A 16,234-nucleotide genomic window follows, 5' to 3' on the forward strand; every position below is an offset into this window, starting at 1 on the left:
ATTTGATTTGATTATCATCCTGAAGCATGAGGTGATGGCAGAGGATGAATGGCACGACAGTGGGCCTCAGGATCTCATCACGGTATCTCATGCTATCGATAAAATGCAATTGCGTTCATTGTCCATAGCTTATGCCTGTCCATACCATAACCCTACCGCCACCATTGGGCACTCTGTTCACAATGTTGACATCAGCAAACCGCTCACCCACACGACACCATAGACGCTGTCTTCCATCTGCCCGGTACAGTTTAAACCGGGATTCATCTGTTACGAGCACACTTCTCCAACGTGCCAGTGGCCATTGAAGGTGAGCATTTAACCATTGAAGTTGGTGATGATGCTGAACTGCAGTTAGGTCAAGACCCTGGTAAGAACGACGAACATGGAGATGGGCTTCCCTGAGACGGTTCTTCGATTGTGCAAACCCACAGTTTCATCAGCAGTCCGGGTGGCTGGTCTCAGCTGATCCCACAGGTGAAGAAGCCGGGTGTAGAGGTCCTGTACTGGCATGGTTACACGTGGTCTGCGGTTGTGAGACCGGTTGGACATACTGCCAAATTCCTGCAGTCAGCATGTCAATTGCACGCTCCCTCTGTGGCTTTGTTTTGTGTGACAAAACGTCACATTTTAGAGTGGCCTTTTATTGTCCCCAGCTCAAGGTGCACCTGTTTAATGATCATGCTTCTTGATATGCCACAACTTTCAGGTGGATGGATTATCTTGGCAAAGGAGAAATGCTCACTAACAGGGATGTAAGGAAATTGGTACACAACATTTTAGAGAAATAAGCTTTTTGTGCATATGGACAATTTCTGTGATCTTTTATTTCAGCTCATAAAACATGGGACCAACACTTTACATTTTGCGTTTATATTTTTGTTCAGTATATTTAATGAGCTTGAGCATTCGTTTCTATTTCAAGAATGTATTGAAATATACAATGCCTTCAGAAAGTATTCACACCCCTTGACTTTTTCCAGATTGTGTTGGCCTGAATTGGCCAACACACAATACCCCATAATGTCAAAGTAGAAATGTTACAAATGAATAAATAATGAAAAGCTGAAATAAGTATTCAACCCATTTGTCACTGCAAGCCTAAATATGTCCAGGATTAAAAAGGTGCTTAACAAGTCACATAAGTTGCATGGACTCACTCTGAGTGCAATAGTAGTGTTTAACATGATTTTGAATGACTACCTCATCTCTTTACCCCACACATACAATTATCTGTAAGGTCACTCAGTTGAGCAGTACATTTCAAACACATATTCAACCACAAAGACCAGGGAGGTTTTGGCTCGGTTACTGGATCGAATCCCAAAGCTGACAAGGTAAAAATCTGTCGTTCTGCACCTGAGCAAGACAGTTAACCCACGGGTCCCGAAGACGTGGTTCTCGATTAAGGCAGCGCCCCCCACCTCTCTGATTCAGAGGGGTTGGGTTAAATGTGGAATATACATTTCAGTTGAAGGCATTCAGTTGTACAACTGACTAGGTATCCCCTTTCCCTTTTCGAATGCCTCACAAAGAAGGGTACCTACTGGGAGATGGGTAAAAACAAATAAAGCAGACACTGAATATCCCTTTGAGCATGGTGAAGTTATTAATTACACTATAGATGGTGTATCAATACACCCAGTCACTACAAAGATAGTCACCTTCCTAACTCAGTTGCCGGAGAGGAAGGAAACTGCCCTGGGATTTCACCATGAGGCCAATGGTGATTTTAAAACAGTACCTGAGTTTGATGGCTGTGATAGAAGAAAACTGAAGATGGATCAAGAACATTGTACTGTAGTTACTCCACAATACTAACTTAACTGACAAACTGAAAAGAAGAAAGCATGTACAGAATAAAAATATTCCAAAACATGCATCCTGTTTGCAACAAGGCAATAAAATAATACTGCAAAAAAAAATCCTGAATATGAAAGGGTTATGTTAAGGGCATTACTGAGTACCACTTTTCATATATTCAAGCAGAGTTGTGGCTGCACCATGTTATGGGTATGCTTGAAATTGATATGGTCTGGGGAATTTCAGGGTAAAAATAAACAGAATGGTGCTAAGAACAAGCAAAATCCTAGAGGGAAAACATGGTTCAGTCTGCTTCACCTTCACCTTTCAGCAGGACAATGACCCAAAACACAAGACCAAATCTCCACTAGAGTTGTTCCCAAGTGGCCAAGTTACAGTTTACTTAAATATGCTTGAGAATCTATAGCAATGATTAACAACCAATTCGACAGAGCTTGAATAATTATTTAAAGAATAAAATGGGCAAATATTGTACAATATAGGTGTGCAAAGCTCTTGGAGACTTACCCAGGAAGACTCACAGACTCACTACCAAAGGTGTTTGTAACATGTCATGACTCAGGGGTTTTTATTCTGTACATGATTGTAAAATGTATTGACTCCTGAATGTATTTGAGCTTGCCATAACAAAGGGGTTGAACACTCATTGACTCTTGATTTTTTTTACTAATTTGTAAACATTTCTGAAAACTATTGGTATTGTGTGTAGGCCAGTGACTAAATATTTTAAATATTCAGGCTGTAAGGGAGTGAACATTATTTACAATAAGGGTTACATGAAGTAGGCAGTCATTGTAAATAAGAATTTGTTCTTAACTGATTTCAGACCTTTCTGAAATGAAAATATATTGGACCTAAACCTCCCCTGAACACACCCCCCCCCCCCTCAAAAAAGTGACCCTCCCCTATACCCAAAATAATAATTAAAACAAAATGGATAGCAGAGAACATGTCTACCATTTACCCTCAATTATTGGACAGACCAGAGCTGTAGATATGCAGTTCTAGAAACTGTTTTTCATCCTGTAAGCATTACATGGCAACGCAGGAAGGACTGCGGGCCAGGTTGTGGGTTCGCAGACCATTGTGGACAAGAGTAGGGGTGGAAAGATCTCCTTCATAGTAAACACAATACATGAACCTATCATCATATTTGGAAGTCCGAGAAAATAAAATAATTTAAAACATTTCATGCAATTCTACACATTAGCAGAATATTTTTTTATACCACACAAATGACAAGCCAAGAATGGACAGAGAGATAGGCCTGTGTTAATCTTATATTGTTCCAATGCCTAATACGCTTCTTGTTTGCAACAACACTGTCCCTGTTTGCAAATACTTAGGAATTTGAGCATGGTATTTTCAAAAGTTGGACCTATCTTCCACCACCCCCAGACATAGTAGGCCTACAGATGCAGAAAAATGTCAGCTTTAACTGCTGGCTACTCTTCTTCTGTTGCTTAACCCAAGTGTTTCCCTAAAAGCTGTCTGGGTTTAAACATATTCTATTGTGCCAAAAGTGAACAGCTTATTCAATTGATAGAATTGATTTACTTCCCAGGCAAAGTATCCTCAGCTATAGAAGGTTGTAGCTTCTGAATGTCAAAGAAGAAAAACAAGGATCTCCTCATATGCATTGGAGTCACATTTTCCTGGGTATTTTACAGCTTGTTTCTAGCATCGCTGACCAAAGCGCTGGTATACTGTAGATCACTTTATACAATTGGATCCATTTAATTTTCTTTCAAATCTTAAGCTAACAAGGGGCAGGCCTGTGCTTTTTGCAATTTTCTTCAATAAAAAGGTAGGCCTATGGCATATCCTCTCATACTCCCTCAATTTGAGCCTTGGTTTTAACTTAACAGACATTCACTGACACAGAGGTAGGCTATTTAAAGGATGCATTGTGGGTGCATTGCTGCTGCTTCAAGTTTCAGCATGACATTTTAAGTTACTCGAATCTGGCTTATTGTCAATAACTCTGATATATATACACATCATGGGCAAGAAACATTGTTTGTAATCAAATCAATTATAGTAATAGCAAGCTATCCAAGTTGACCTCCGGTCCTCCTTTTCATCTGCGCTCTCCTTCTCAAACTGAACAGAACATAGGCTATAGGCTCGTCCGCGTGCAAGATTTTTGGGACTAAGCCTAATCAAAATACAATTCGGAAGAAGCATTTGACTCTCCTTCTGAAAATGCCACTGTAGGCCTACACAGCATTGGTTAGGCAACAAACGTTTTTGATCAGCAAGAGCAGAGCAGGCTGGGCTCAGTATTCTAATATCCATTGCAGTGTTTAATGCAATCTAGTTTTATTTACACCATCCCAGCAGCCATCTTAGAAATATAACTTTACTGTGTGCTTCTCCGAGCATAGCCTATTGTCTATAGTGCATTTGATTGAGACCACACTACAGTGGCAAGAAATGTGAACCCTTTGGAATTACCTTGTTTTCTGCATAAACTGGTCATACAATTTGATCTTATCTAAGTCATAACAATAGACAAACACAGTCTGCTTAAACTAATAACACAAACAATCATAGTTGTTCATGTCTTTATTGAACACACCGTGTAAACATTCACAGTGCAGGGTGTTAAAAGTATGTGAACCCTTGGATTTAATAACTCGTTGACCCTCCTTTGGCATCAATAACTTCAACCAAATGTTTTCTGTAGTTTGGATCAGACCTGCACAACGGTCAGCAGGAATTTTGGACCAGCAGTGGCTTCTTCCGTGGTGTCCTCCCATGAACAACATTCTTGTTTAGTGTTTTACGTATCGTAGACTCGTCAACAGAGATGTTAGCATGTTCCAGAGATTTCTGTAAGTCTTTAGCTGATACTCTAGGATTCTTCTTAACCTCATTGATCATTCTGCGCTGTGCTCTTGCAGTCATTGTTGCAGGACAGTCACTCCTAGGGAGAGTAGCAACAGTGCTGAACTTTCTCCATTTATAGACAAGTTGTATAACCGTGGCCTGATGAACACTAAGGCTTTTAGAGATACTTTTGTAACCCTTTCCAGCTTTAGGCAAGTCAACAATTCTTAATCTTAAGTCTTCTGAGATCTCTTGCTCAAGGCATGGTTCACATCAGGCAATGCTTCTTGTGAATAGCAAACTCAAATTTGGTGAGTGTTTTTTATGGGGCAAGGCAGCTCTAACCAACATCTCCAATCTCGTCTCATTGATTGGACTCCAGATTAGCTGACTCCTGACTCCAATTAGCATTTGGAGAAGTAGCCTAGGGGTTCATTAGCCTAGGGGTTCACATACTTTTCCCAACCTACACTGTGAATATTTAAATGATGTATTCAATATAGACAAGAAAAATACAATAATTTGTGTGTTATTAGTTTAACCACACTATGTTTGTTTATTGTTGTGACTTAGATGCAGATCAGATCAAATTTGATGACCAATTTATGCAGACATCCAGGTAATTCCAAAGGGTTCACATACTTTTGCTTGCCACGGTAAATAGCCTATAGGTGCACTTGATATTGCACCCCCAGCAGAGCATCAGAGATAAGGGGTGGCATCGGGCACACATCGATATATAGCCTAAAACAGAGAAATATAGACATATCATCAATTGCAAATTACATGACCTTCCACTGAACTAGATTTAAAATAAATAAATAAATACTAAACTCTCCCCTTGACTGAAATGGAAAAAGCATGACCCTCCCCCATTTCCCTCCAGGTAACCATTCTGTACATTTCGATCCATCCCTAACACAACAAAATGTGGAAAAAGTCAAGGGTTGTGAACACTTTCTGAAGGCACTGTATGTTAATGAGATATTTATGTATTTCAATACCTTTGTCAAAATGTCTAAAAACACGTTTTCACTTTGTCATTATAGTGTGTGTGTAGATGGGTGAGAGAGAACATCTATTTAATCCATTTTGAATTCAGGCTGTAACACAACGAAATGTGGGATAATTCTCAAGTGGTGTGAACATTTTCAGACGGCTCTGTACCTCTACCCTCCATGACACACGGCAGCCATACCTTAATCATGACCATAAGAGATACAACAATGTCACAGCTTATCATTTCTAACATGCCCAAATCATTATCTGAAAATCCTGTATTTTCAGAGATTGGGGTCAGGGTGGGGTGGGTGCCCAATCTGATTAATTGCGCTGTGGGATTTGCGTGCATTAGCTGGCCCACCGCAAAGTCCTAGCATCATAGCAATTTAGGTCAAAGATGCTGCACGCAAGTTGCGGTTTCATTTTTTGGGGTTTTATTGTCATGCTTATCGCTTTTCAGAATTTAAATGTGATATTTAATGCGCATTTGTGTTTCACATGCAAATAATCTTACTTGAGAATACTCAACATCCAGAAACAAAGCTAGGATTTACAAAGATAAAAAAAAGGGTCAGGGAGACAATATAAGTATGACATCAGTGATTGCTAGTCCTTGATATAGTACTTATACAGAGATCATTATATGAATGGATTACTGGTAATATAATCAATTTAACAACCTAGACAGAATAACAGAACCTGTGTGAATTTGTTTGGAGAGAGACATCATACCTTCCCCGATCGACCTTAAACAACTACATTATCTTGCATTTAATAATTAGCAATACATCATCATTTAACATTTAACATTTAACACATTTTGTTGCCTTCATATCTTAGCGAACACAAATACATTTGAGCACAGGCACCACTGTTTCCTTTGATGTCGTCTACATTAAAATCACTAAAAAGGCTCTGCTTTCACTGAATCTTCTTATCAAACAACACAAACCATAGCAGAGCAGGAAGTACATGTAAAACATCAGCCGAGACAGTGTGCCCCTGGCCAATTCTACTCAAAAACACAACATACCTTTTTTATGATACTGCTGTTTGAGAGACAGTTAATCATTTAAAAAAAAAACATTTGAGTAGGAGAAAAAAAATATATAAAAAATATATTATTTGATGGCGTGATTAAAGCGGTCTGTGGGAGGAGGCCCACACAGAATCAATAGGAAAATGCCAATGGCAGAGAACACACAGGAAAAGAGAGCAGGAGTAAAAGCAACAAGGTGGACATTGACAGCTAAGATACAGCCTCTCTTTGGCAGCCCTTCTCAGAAGATCAATACTCATCCACGGAAAGTAGACTGCAATCAAATCAGTGGAAAACGTTTGTGTTTTAGTGCTAGAGGTGACACCTCCTGCTACTATGCAGTAAAGTTGATGTCATCGGGCATTCTGGCACTACTCTTTTTGACCAGGTTTTATCAACTATCATGTCAATGCAACACAGAGACTTTGAAAAATAGCAACGAAAGAATCATGACAGTGAAAGTGCATTTTGAAATCAATGCTATTTCATAAGCTGGTCATAATAATTGTAAATAAAATATACAAATTAATAATTGTTTTGAAATCAAGCTAACCACTGCCCTCTGCTAACACACAATATGTGACAGAGAGAGAGACATCAGTAGTCTGATCCCATGCTGCCCTCCATGACACCGGGGCCCAGTGGAGTGTGACCGTACACCTGGCAGGGTGGAAACCCCTGGGTGGCCCAGACTAGCCCAGCAGATGTCTTGGTGCTGGGGCTCGTCCAGCGTCTGCACTGCAGCAGCACAGTGGGCTGGCTGCTCTGAGAGAACAGGAAGGCAGAGAGTCAGGCGGGTGGGGCCAGCCCAGCACTGAAACTGTAACTCCCCCTGGCTCCTAAGACTGTGGCTCGCGAGCCGCTTGTTATTCCAGCTTATGCCAGCTAATGCTGTTATCTCTGCTACATCCAATTAGAGGAACCTTTGACCTACCTCCAGAGGCAGGTTGCGGGCCATGCACTGATCTGCTTTAACAGACCAATGCAGACAGTAAAGGAGGTAAAGAAGGCTTGACCTCTTAGCTGTACAATCACCCTGATCCTATTATGGTCACTCACCTTAGGCCCGATGATGATGAGCACTACCAGGGGATTCTCAGTGTGCCACTCTGAAAGACATCAAACCAGAAACAGTGACTGACAGCCAACCAGCATTTAATTTACTTTCCAAGTGCTTCTGTGTGGCAATACAAATGTAAAATTAGCTCAAATACAAGATCAGAGCATGTAATTGTAGCAGGGCTTGTGTCCAGTGAAAGTGATGGCAGAGGATGTAATCCCTGTACCTGAGAATGCCTCCAGCAGATAGAGAGGATCCTTCACTCTCCTCAGGCCACAGACTAGTAGGAACACATGCAGGTCCTCCACATCCTCCCCACTCACACCTGGGAACAGACAGATAGGCAGGTAGCTAGAGCAGTGCATCACAACCCATTATACTGAACAGGGAAACTACTACAGCAGATAATGACAGCCATTCATCAGCCAATGGGAATGAGGAAGAGACAGCAGTGACTAATGCTCTAACAAATCTTTCACATCACAGCAGAAACATTGACGGAGAACAGAAGCGGTGGTTTATTGAAAAGCATTGGGAAGTTGTCATACAGACAGATCAGTTTCATATAAATGTGCAATACAGCAGCGGGGAGTCACATGGGTGCATTCCTAAATTGAAATTGACTGACTCAATATCAGAATAACCACATCTGTGCTTTTATACTGTAGAAGCAACATTAATTGAGAGACAGACAAACTAAATATGTTATTTTCTCAGATCATCCACTTTCCATGCCCCCCCCCCTTCCCCAGATCAGTGAGGAACTGGCTGGCTGCAGTGGGCCTGGACCTAATTGCCAGCAACAACTACACCTGCCCTGCCAAGCAGATCAAAACACATTCTCCCCAGCTAACCCTGCTACTAATAACACACTTTGGCCTACTAGGCACAGCAGTGTGACTCACTGTCAACAGTATGACACTCCTAGTAGCATCAACCACCTGTCACTCAACGTAATAAAAGGGACCAGCAGAGGTGGAAATACTGCTACAGTAAGTATGATCTGCAGGATAGTGGAAGGTTGCAGGGGTGTAGTTAGGGAGTTACAGCTCTGGCAAGGTGTAAGTAGGGAGTTACAGCTCTGTCAAGGTGTAAGTAGGGAGTTACAGCTCTGTCAAGGTGTAAGTAGGGAGTTACAGCTCTGTCAAGGTGTAAGTAGGGAGTTACAGCTCTGTCAAGGTGTAAGTAGGGAGTTACAGCTCTGTCAAGGTGTAAGTAGGGAGTTACAGCTCTGTCAAGGTGTAAGTAGGGAGTTACAGCTCTATCAAGGTATAAGTAGGGAGTTACAGCTCTGTCAAGGTGTAAGTAGGGAGTTACAGCGGTGTCAAGGTGGATTACAGCTGTGTCAAGGTGGATTACAGCTGTGTCAAGGTGTAAGTAGGGAGTTACAGCTGTGTCAAGGTGGGTTACAGCTGTGTGTAGGTAGGGGGTTACAGCTGTGTCAAGGTGTAGGTAGGGAGTTACAGCTGTGTCAAGGTGAGTTACAGCTGTGTGTAGGTAGGGGGTTACAGCTGTGTCAAGGTGTAAGTAGGGAGTTACAGCTGTGTCAAGGTGGATTACAGCTGTGTCAAGGTGTAGGTAGGGAGTTACAGTTGTGTCAAGGTGTAAGTAGGGAGTTACAGCTCTGTCAAGGTGTAAGTAGGGAGTTACAGCTGTGTCAAGGTGTAGGTAGGGGGTTACAGCTGTGTCAAGGTGTAGGTAGGGAGTTACAGCTGTGTCAAGGTGGGTTACAGCTGTGTCAAAGTGTAGGTAGGGGGTTACAGCTGTGTCAAGGTGTAGGTAGGGGGTTACAGCTGTGTCAAGGTGTGGGTAGGGGGTTACAGCTGTGTGTAGGTACGGGGTTACAGCTGTGTCAAGGCGTAGGTAGGGAGTTACAGCTGTGTCAAGGTGTAGGTAGGGAGTTACAGCTGTGTCAAGGTGTAAGTAGGGAGTTACAGCTGTGTCAAGGTGTAGGTAGGGGGTTACAGCTGTGTCAAGGTGTAGGTAGGGAGTTACAGCTGTGTCAAGGTGGGTTACAGCTGTGTGTAGGTAGGGGGTTACAGCTGTGTCAAGGTGTAGGTAGGGAGTTACAGCTGTGTCAAGGTGTAAGTAGGGAGTTACAGCTGTGTCAAGGTGTAAGTAGGGAGTTACAGCTGTGTCAAGGTGTAGGTAGGGGGTTACAGCTGTGTCAAGGTGTAGGTAGGGAGTTACAGCTGTGTCAAGGTGGGTTACAGCTGTGTGTAGGTAGGGGGTTACAGCTGTGTCAAGGTGTAGGTAGGGGGTTACAGCTGTGTCAAAGTGGGTTTCAGCTATGTGTAGGTAGGGGGTTACAGCTGGGTCAAGGTGTAGGTAGGGGGTTACAGCTGTGTCATGGTGTAGGTAGGGAGTTACAGCTCTGTCAAGGTGTAAGTAGGGAGTTACAGCTGTGTCGAGGTGGGTTACAGCTGTGTGTAGGTAGGGGGTTACAGCTGTGTCAAGGTGTAGGTAGGGGGTTACAGCTGTGTCAAGGTGTAGGTAGGGAGTTACAGCTGTGTCAAGGTGGGTTACAGCTGTGTCAAAGTGTAGGTAGGGGGTTACAGCTGTGTCAAGGTGTAGGTAGGGGGTTACAGCTGTGTCAAGGTGTGGGTAGGGGGTTACAGCTGTGTGTAGGTAGGGGGTTACAGCTGTGTCAAGGTGTAGGTAGGGAGTTACAGCTGTGTCAAGGTGTAGGTAGGGAGTTACAGCTGTGTCAAGGTGGGTTACAGCTGTGTGTAGGTAGGGGGTTACAGCTGTGTCAAGGTGTAGGTAGGGAGTTACAGCTGTGTCAAGGTGGGTTTCAGCTGTGTGTAGGTAGGGGGTTACAGCTGTGTCAAGGTGTAGGTAGGGAGTTACAGCTGTGTCAAGGTGGGTTTCAGCTGTGTGTAGGTAGGGGGTTACAGCTGTGCCAAGGTGTAGGTAGGGGGTTACAGCTGGGTCAAGGTGTAGGTAGGGGTTACAGCTGTGTCAAGGTGTAGGTAGGGGGTTACAGCTCTGTCAAGGTGTAGGTAGGGGGTTACAGCTCTGTCAAGGTGTAGGTAGGGGGTTACAGCTGGGTCAAGGTGTAGGTAGGGGGTTACAGCTGTGTCAAGGTGTAGGTAGGGGGTTACAGCTCTGTCAAGGTGTAGGTAGGGGGTTACAGCTGTGTGTAGGTAGGGGGTTACAGCTGTGTCAAGGTGTAGGTAGGGGGTTACAGCTCTGTCAAGGTGTAGGTAGGGGGTTACAGCTGGGTCAAGGTGTAGGTAGGGGGTTACAGCTGTGTCATGGTGTAGGTAGGGGGTTACAGCTGTGTCAAGGTGTAGGTTGGGGGTTACAACTGTGTCAAGGTGTGAACGAATATGGAGGCATGTGGAAAGATTATACCACTATCTACTGTTGCAGGCACTCAGGATACAACTGAGAGTGCCTTTACCGGAGACAATCCATAGCAATTCACAGAATTCCATGTCTGTGTCAAAGTATTCTCAAATTCTTGAACTCCTTCCAACCTCTAAGAAGAATAGGAGGTTTAATAATGACCCTTACCTTAGCTGATGGTTCATGTGCTGTGCACCATAGATTTAAACTCATCCTATGATGGCTGCTTAATATAAGAGCTCAAGTAAACAATAACATATACAGACAGCTTTTGGAATGAAACAGGGGTGACACAATTACTTTAAAAAGGCCTACAATTATGAGATGTGTTAGCAATCTGGCCAACCAGCAATTAAATGACATACTTTCGTAAACTGACAACTACAGCGACTAAAAAGGGTTGACCATAGGGAAGAAACAAGACAGGTTGTCAACAAACCAGGACTATGTTAGACCAACATGCAGCTGATGCATTAAAGTAACCAGAGCCTTCTCACATTAGGTCGGCCAGCAATTCTAACTTAAGCGTCTGTAAATCCACATTAGTCTCTGACATTGTGAAATTGTCATTGACCTAACAGGTATGGTCAGCACACCCAGAAGAATCAGACAGACAGCCATTACACACTGGAGGATAATATTATGTACTATTATTACCTATGTCTAATTGTCTACAATTGTTTGATTGGCATGGTCAGTAAATAAGACTTCAAATCATGTATACTTGTCTATATTTTGTCATTTAGAAAATAATAATAATATGGATATTAGATAATAATAGCTACCAATCAATTCGGAACAAATCTCTACCTCAATTACACATACTATACATACCCACCCCTGACGTGGACTCAGAAGAAAATATAATCCCACTCACAAGCAAATAAAATTGCTTGCACACACACAGAGCCTGTAAACATGTGACTGTGCTACAGTGACAGACAGTGAAATCCCTTCCTGCCAGATAAGGCCAGCTCAGGAGGATAAGGCAGCCCTTTAATACTATTACAGAGCATCTTAAAATGACAGCGCACAGAGTGTGTGACAGTCAGGCCACTGACCCCAGGTCTGCTGGAGCGTAGGGAGGAAGCAAGCACTGTTGAATCCCAGCCTAAACCAATACAAAATAAAATACAAAAACACTGCACTGTTCACAAAGGGATGATTAAAAGACATAAGCAGCACCAGGTGGGGTAGGGAACAGGGCCCTACTGTATCACAGCTTCTATTAATATAAAACAAACCAGTAAAAAAGATGTGGAGCCCTTTGGGGTATTGGTTACTTTTGTGAGATCAGCAAAATCTCCCATCCACCCCATACAGTCTATGCAGCATAAGACTCTGCAGCGCGGACTTGGAAACCTGATACTTCAGCATTCCCTGATTTCCCCTTCCGTCCTCTCTTTACCAAGAGCCCTATGGGACCTGGAGGAACACCACGACTAGGAACCTGTTTTTGTGACTTCCTTACCTGCCTTGTGAAATGTCTGCATGTCTATGATGCAATAGAGAAATAATACAATTATGTTTAATTTAAACTGAATTTCCTCGCACCAATTCAGGGGCGGACAACGGGTGTCAGTTAGGACACAACCTCCCGACTTCAGATCTAAATGGAGACAGAATGGAGGAGTGCTGGAAAAATAGTTCACAGGCCTGTCAAAGTGGGCAAAAGAATCCAATGCAAATAGAGAAAATAAAACCCTCTGGAGACTTAGAAACAATTCATCTTTCTTGAGGGGAGAAACTGAATTGGACAAATTGTCTGTTTTGCCAGCAGCATTTGTTTTTTGCCTGTCTCCTGTCCCTTATATCGCATAAACACTTTTTTGTTCTTCTGCCTTTGATGTTGAGGGGCACATTGCATAGCTCCCTGTCATTGTTGTGTGTGTGTGTTCCGTGGCTCCTGTCAGTACGTCTGGAGACTGCCACAGTGTAAAACATACTGAACACAGAGGCTAAATAAGAGCTTCTGAAACACTGCAGCTTTCCAACTTAATTTAAACGGAATTTAGGGAAAACCATAGGGAGTTAGACTTGGGACTGCCATTGCCACCAAGAATATTCCTAACGACTGCATTGACATCTACTATTCCTACACACTTTGGCAGCACTAGAGAAAATAAACACAATATTGTTTAGAATTGTGGCCTCTTTCAGCTTAACTAATGCCGTACACCCCATGCCTTTCTAGAAGAGACGGTGTAGTTTAGTTATGCCTCTAGAGGAGGTTGGTGCCAGCGTATTCACTCTGGACAGACTCAGAAACCCCCTTCCCTACAGTGTAAAACCTGCCCTACCTCAGAAGACCCCTGCCTTTACCCGGCCCCCACCCCCCCTCTGTGATCCCCCAGGACTGTCTGTCACTCACCAGCCTGCTGTCATTTGCCCTGCACCTGCCTACACCCTCAACCCCACAGCGCACACAGCAGTGGGGCAACACTCTACTGATACTCTGCTTTTGATGGAGCTGCAGCCTCAGGATCTTCCTAACACTACACTCTCTGCCCTTGGCTGTTTCACCACAACCAAAGGGTAATACAGAGAGAGAAGCAACTTCAATCAGGCAGCTGGGTTGCCTGGGCTTCATGTTCTACTGAGGAGGTACACTACATGACCAAAAGTCATGCTCGGCGAACATCTCATTCTAAAATCATGGGCATTAATATGGAGTTGGTCCCCCCTTTGCTGCTATAACAGGCTCCACTCTTCTGGAAATGCTTTCCACTAGATGTTGGAACATTGCTGTGGGGACTTGCTTCCATTCAGCCACAAGAGCATTAGTGATGTTGGGCGATTAGGCCTGGCTCACAGTCGGTGTTCCAATTCATCCCAAAGGTGTTCGATGGAGTTGAGGTCAGGGCTCTGTGCAGACCAGTCAAGTTCTTCCACACCTATCTCGATAAACCATTTCTGTATGGACCATGCTTTGGGCACGGGGGCATTGTCATGCTGAAACAGGAAAGGGCCTTCCCCAAACTGTTGGAACAAAGGTGGAAGCACAGAATGGTCTAGAATGTCATTGTATGCTGTAGCGTTAAGATTTCCGTAGCCCGAACCATGAAAAACAGCTCCAGACCAATATTCCTCCAAAATGTACAATTGGCAGTATGCATTGGGGCAGGTAGCGTTCTCCTGGCATCCCCCAAATCCAGATTAGTCCGTCAGGCTGCCAGATGTAGAAAAGTGATTAATCACTCCAGAGAACGAGTTTTCAACGGTGATGAGCTTTACACCACTCCAACCGATACTTGGCATGGCATTGCGCATGGTGATCTTAGGCTTGTGTGCGGCTGCTCGGTCAACAAACCATTTTGTGAAGCTTCCAACGAACAGTTCTTCTACGGACATTGCTTCCAGAGGCAGTTTAGAACTCGGTAGTGAGTGTTGCAACCGAGGACAAACAATTTTTACATGCTACACACTTCAGCATTCGGCGGGCCCGTTCTGTGAGTTTGTGTGGCCTACCACTTTGTGGCTGAGCTATTGTTGCGCCTAGACATTTCCATTTCACAACAACAGCACTTACAGTTGACCGGGGAAGCTCTAGCAGGGCAGACATTTCACGAACTGACTTGCTGGAAAGGTGGCATCCTTTGACGGTGCCACGTTGAAAGTCAGAGCTCCTCAGTAAGGCCATTCTTCTGCCAATGTTTGTCTATGGAGATTGCATGGCTGTGTGCTCGATTTTATACACTGGTCAACAACGGATGTCGCTGAAATAGCCAAATCCACTAATTTGAAGGGGGGTCCACATACACTATATATGCAAAAGTATCTTGGAGTGCACTCGCTGGGCCATGACTCTCCCTTCGATTAACATTCTACCCTCAAAGCCCCACACACACACATTTTGAGCTGAAAATGGCCTACTCTAACCTACATACAAGAGGAGAGTTTTAGTTATCTGCCATTCTCACTGTGTGTCATGGTGTAATTGCATGGGAGGGCACAACAAGCCTTGTTTGGCAGAACAAACATGTTCTGATTTACTTTGAGACAAAACAAAAGGAAAGAAAAAAAGTGTGATATTGAAAAGGAAAACAGGCAGATGAGAAAGAGTCCCCCACTGTGCCGGAGTGTGTGTGAAGACATGGAGGGGACAAGTGTTGACAGGAAAGGCTAAAGGATTGATCTCTTTCTGACGCTGGAGGCGTTGATTCTGCCAGTGCGTTTTGTTGTGTCTGAGAAGAGCCGAGAATTAAAGTTATGAAGATTGAATAATTATTATTCTGGGAGTAGAAATAGGGCCTGTGTCAAAGTACAAAAGAGGGAATATAACAACTAATGTGGTAAACAACATGGAAACAAAGGCATCCAACAAGAATCTATTAACCGTAAGACTGCATGAAAATTATTACATTATTTTTATAAATACTAAAAAAGGAGCCTACAATTTGTAACTGTTAATTAATTCTGGTTTCCATGTTACAAGGTAGTTGAAGTTGTACTAGATGGATGTACAGGATACACATAGTATACACCGTCCAACATCCAGATAGCCAGGCTATTGTATGCTTTCTCACACCCAGACATGCAGAGAAAAACAGCACAGGCAGTCTTTATATTAGAAAGTAGTAAACTACAAAGAATCATACAGAAGCTATATTACATAGAAAACACAACAGCTGAGCAGTCACTCTTATCTCATGTATACTGAATGGGGAAGTGAATGTTGGCAATCAGTATTACTGGCACCAGTGTAGAAACATGGTTAGGAATGGCCCTGTATGGGAGAGCTATTAATCATAGGGTTGCATCCCTGAACTGCCCTGAGCTCTGATGTACCTGGGATGGAAATCACCCTACAATGTTCCATTTCAAGTCAGGGCTGTGTGTGGGGAAGCTACTTTGAGTAATGACATACATTTAATATGGAGGTGGTGGGATAGGGACAGAGGAGTAGATCAAGCAAGCGAGGAGAGAGGGAAGAGGGTGAGAGCGAGAGAGAGAAAAGGGCTAATGTGCATGTCCTCCAGGTCTTCTTCAGTTTGTTGCTTAAAAACCTGTCATCTCTGGTTTATTTCCTTTATTTCTTTCCATGTTAACTTTTGTGAAAAAAAGTACCTGAGCGCCTTAGAAATTCACTCCAGCAGAAACTCTGAGCCGCCTCAGTCTTGATCCCT

General features: G+C 43.2%; 1 protein-coding gene and 1 long non-coding RNA gene across 5 annotated transcripts in view; one reads left to right on the plus strand and one right to left on the minus strand.

The window, feature by feature from the left end:
- Positions 1–16,234, minus strand: part of glt1d1 (glycosyltransferase 1 domain containing 1) — a 39,198-nt gene that overhangs the window by 6,554 nt on the left and 16,410 nt on the right. For 2 of the 4 annotated variants that reach the window (XM_021621369.2, XM_021621368.2), the window contains exons 6-8: positions 16,176–16,232; positions 7,984–8,082; positions 7,757–7,806 (exon numbers count right to left, since the gene is read on the minus strand). In XM_021621369.2, the coding sequence (XP_021477044.2) occupies positions 7,757–7,806; positions 7,984–8,082; positions 16,176–16,232 (206 nt within the window). Of the gene's footprint in view, positions 1–5,426; positions 7,458–7,756; positions 7,807–7,983; positions 8,083–16,175; positions 16,233–16,234 lie in introns of those variants that run through there. The other 2 variants (XM_021621371.2, XM_021621370.2) reach the window with 2 other exon arrangements.
- LOC118937368 lies at positions 9,560–9,839 on the plus strand. Its single transcript, XR_005034676.1, has 3 exons — positions 9,560–9,620; positions 9,741–9,764; positions 9,810–9,839. It is a non-coding gene; the product is annotated as an uncharacterized LOC118937368 (long non-coding RNA).

This window comes from Oncorhynchus mykiss, chromosome 11 (assembly GCF_013265735.2).
Source record: "Oncorhynchus mykiss isolate Arlee chromosome 11, USDA_OmykA_1.1, whole genome shotgun sequence".
Classification (NCBI taxonomy): Eukaryota; Metazoa; Chordata; class Actinopteri; order Salmoniformes; family Salmonidae; genus Oncorhynchus; species Oncorhynchus mykiss.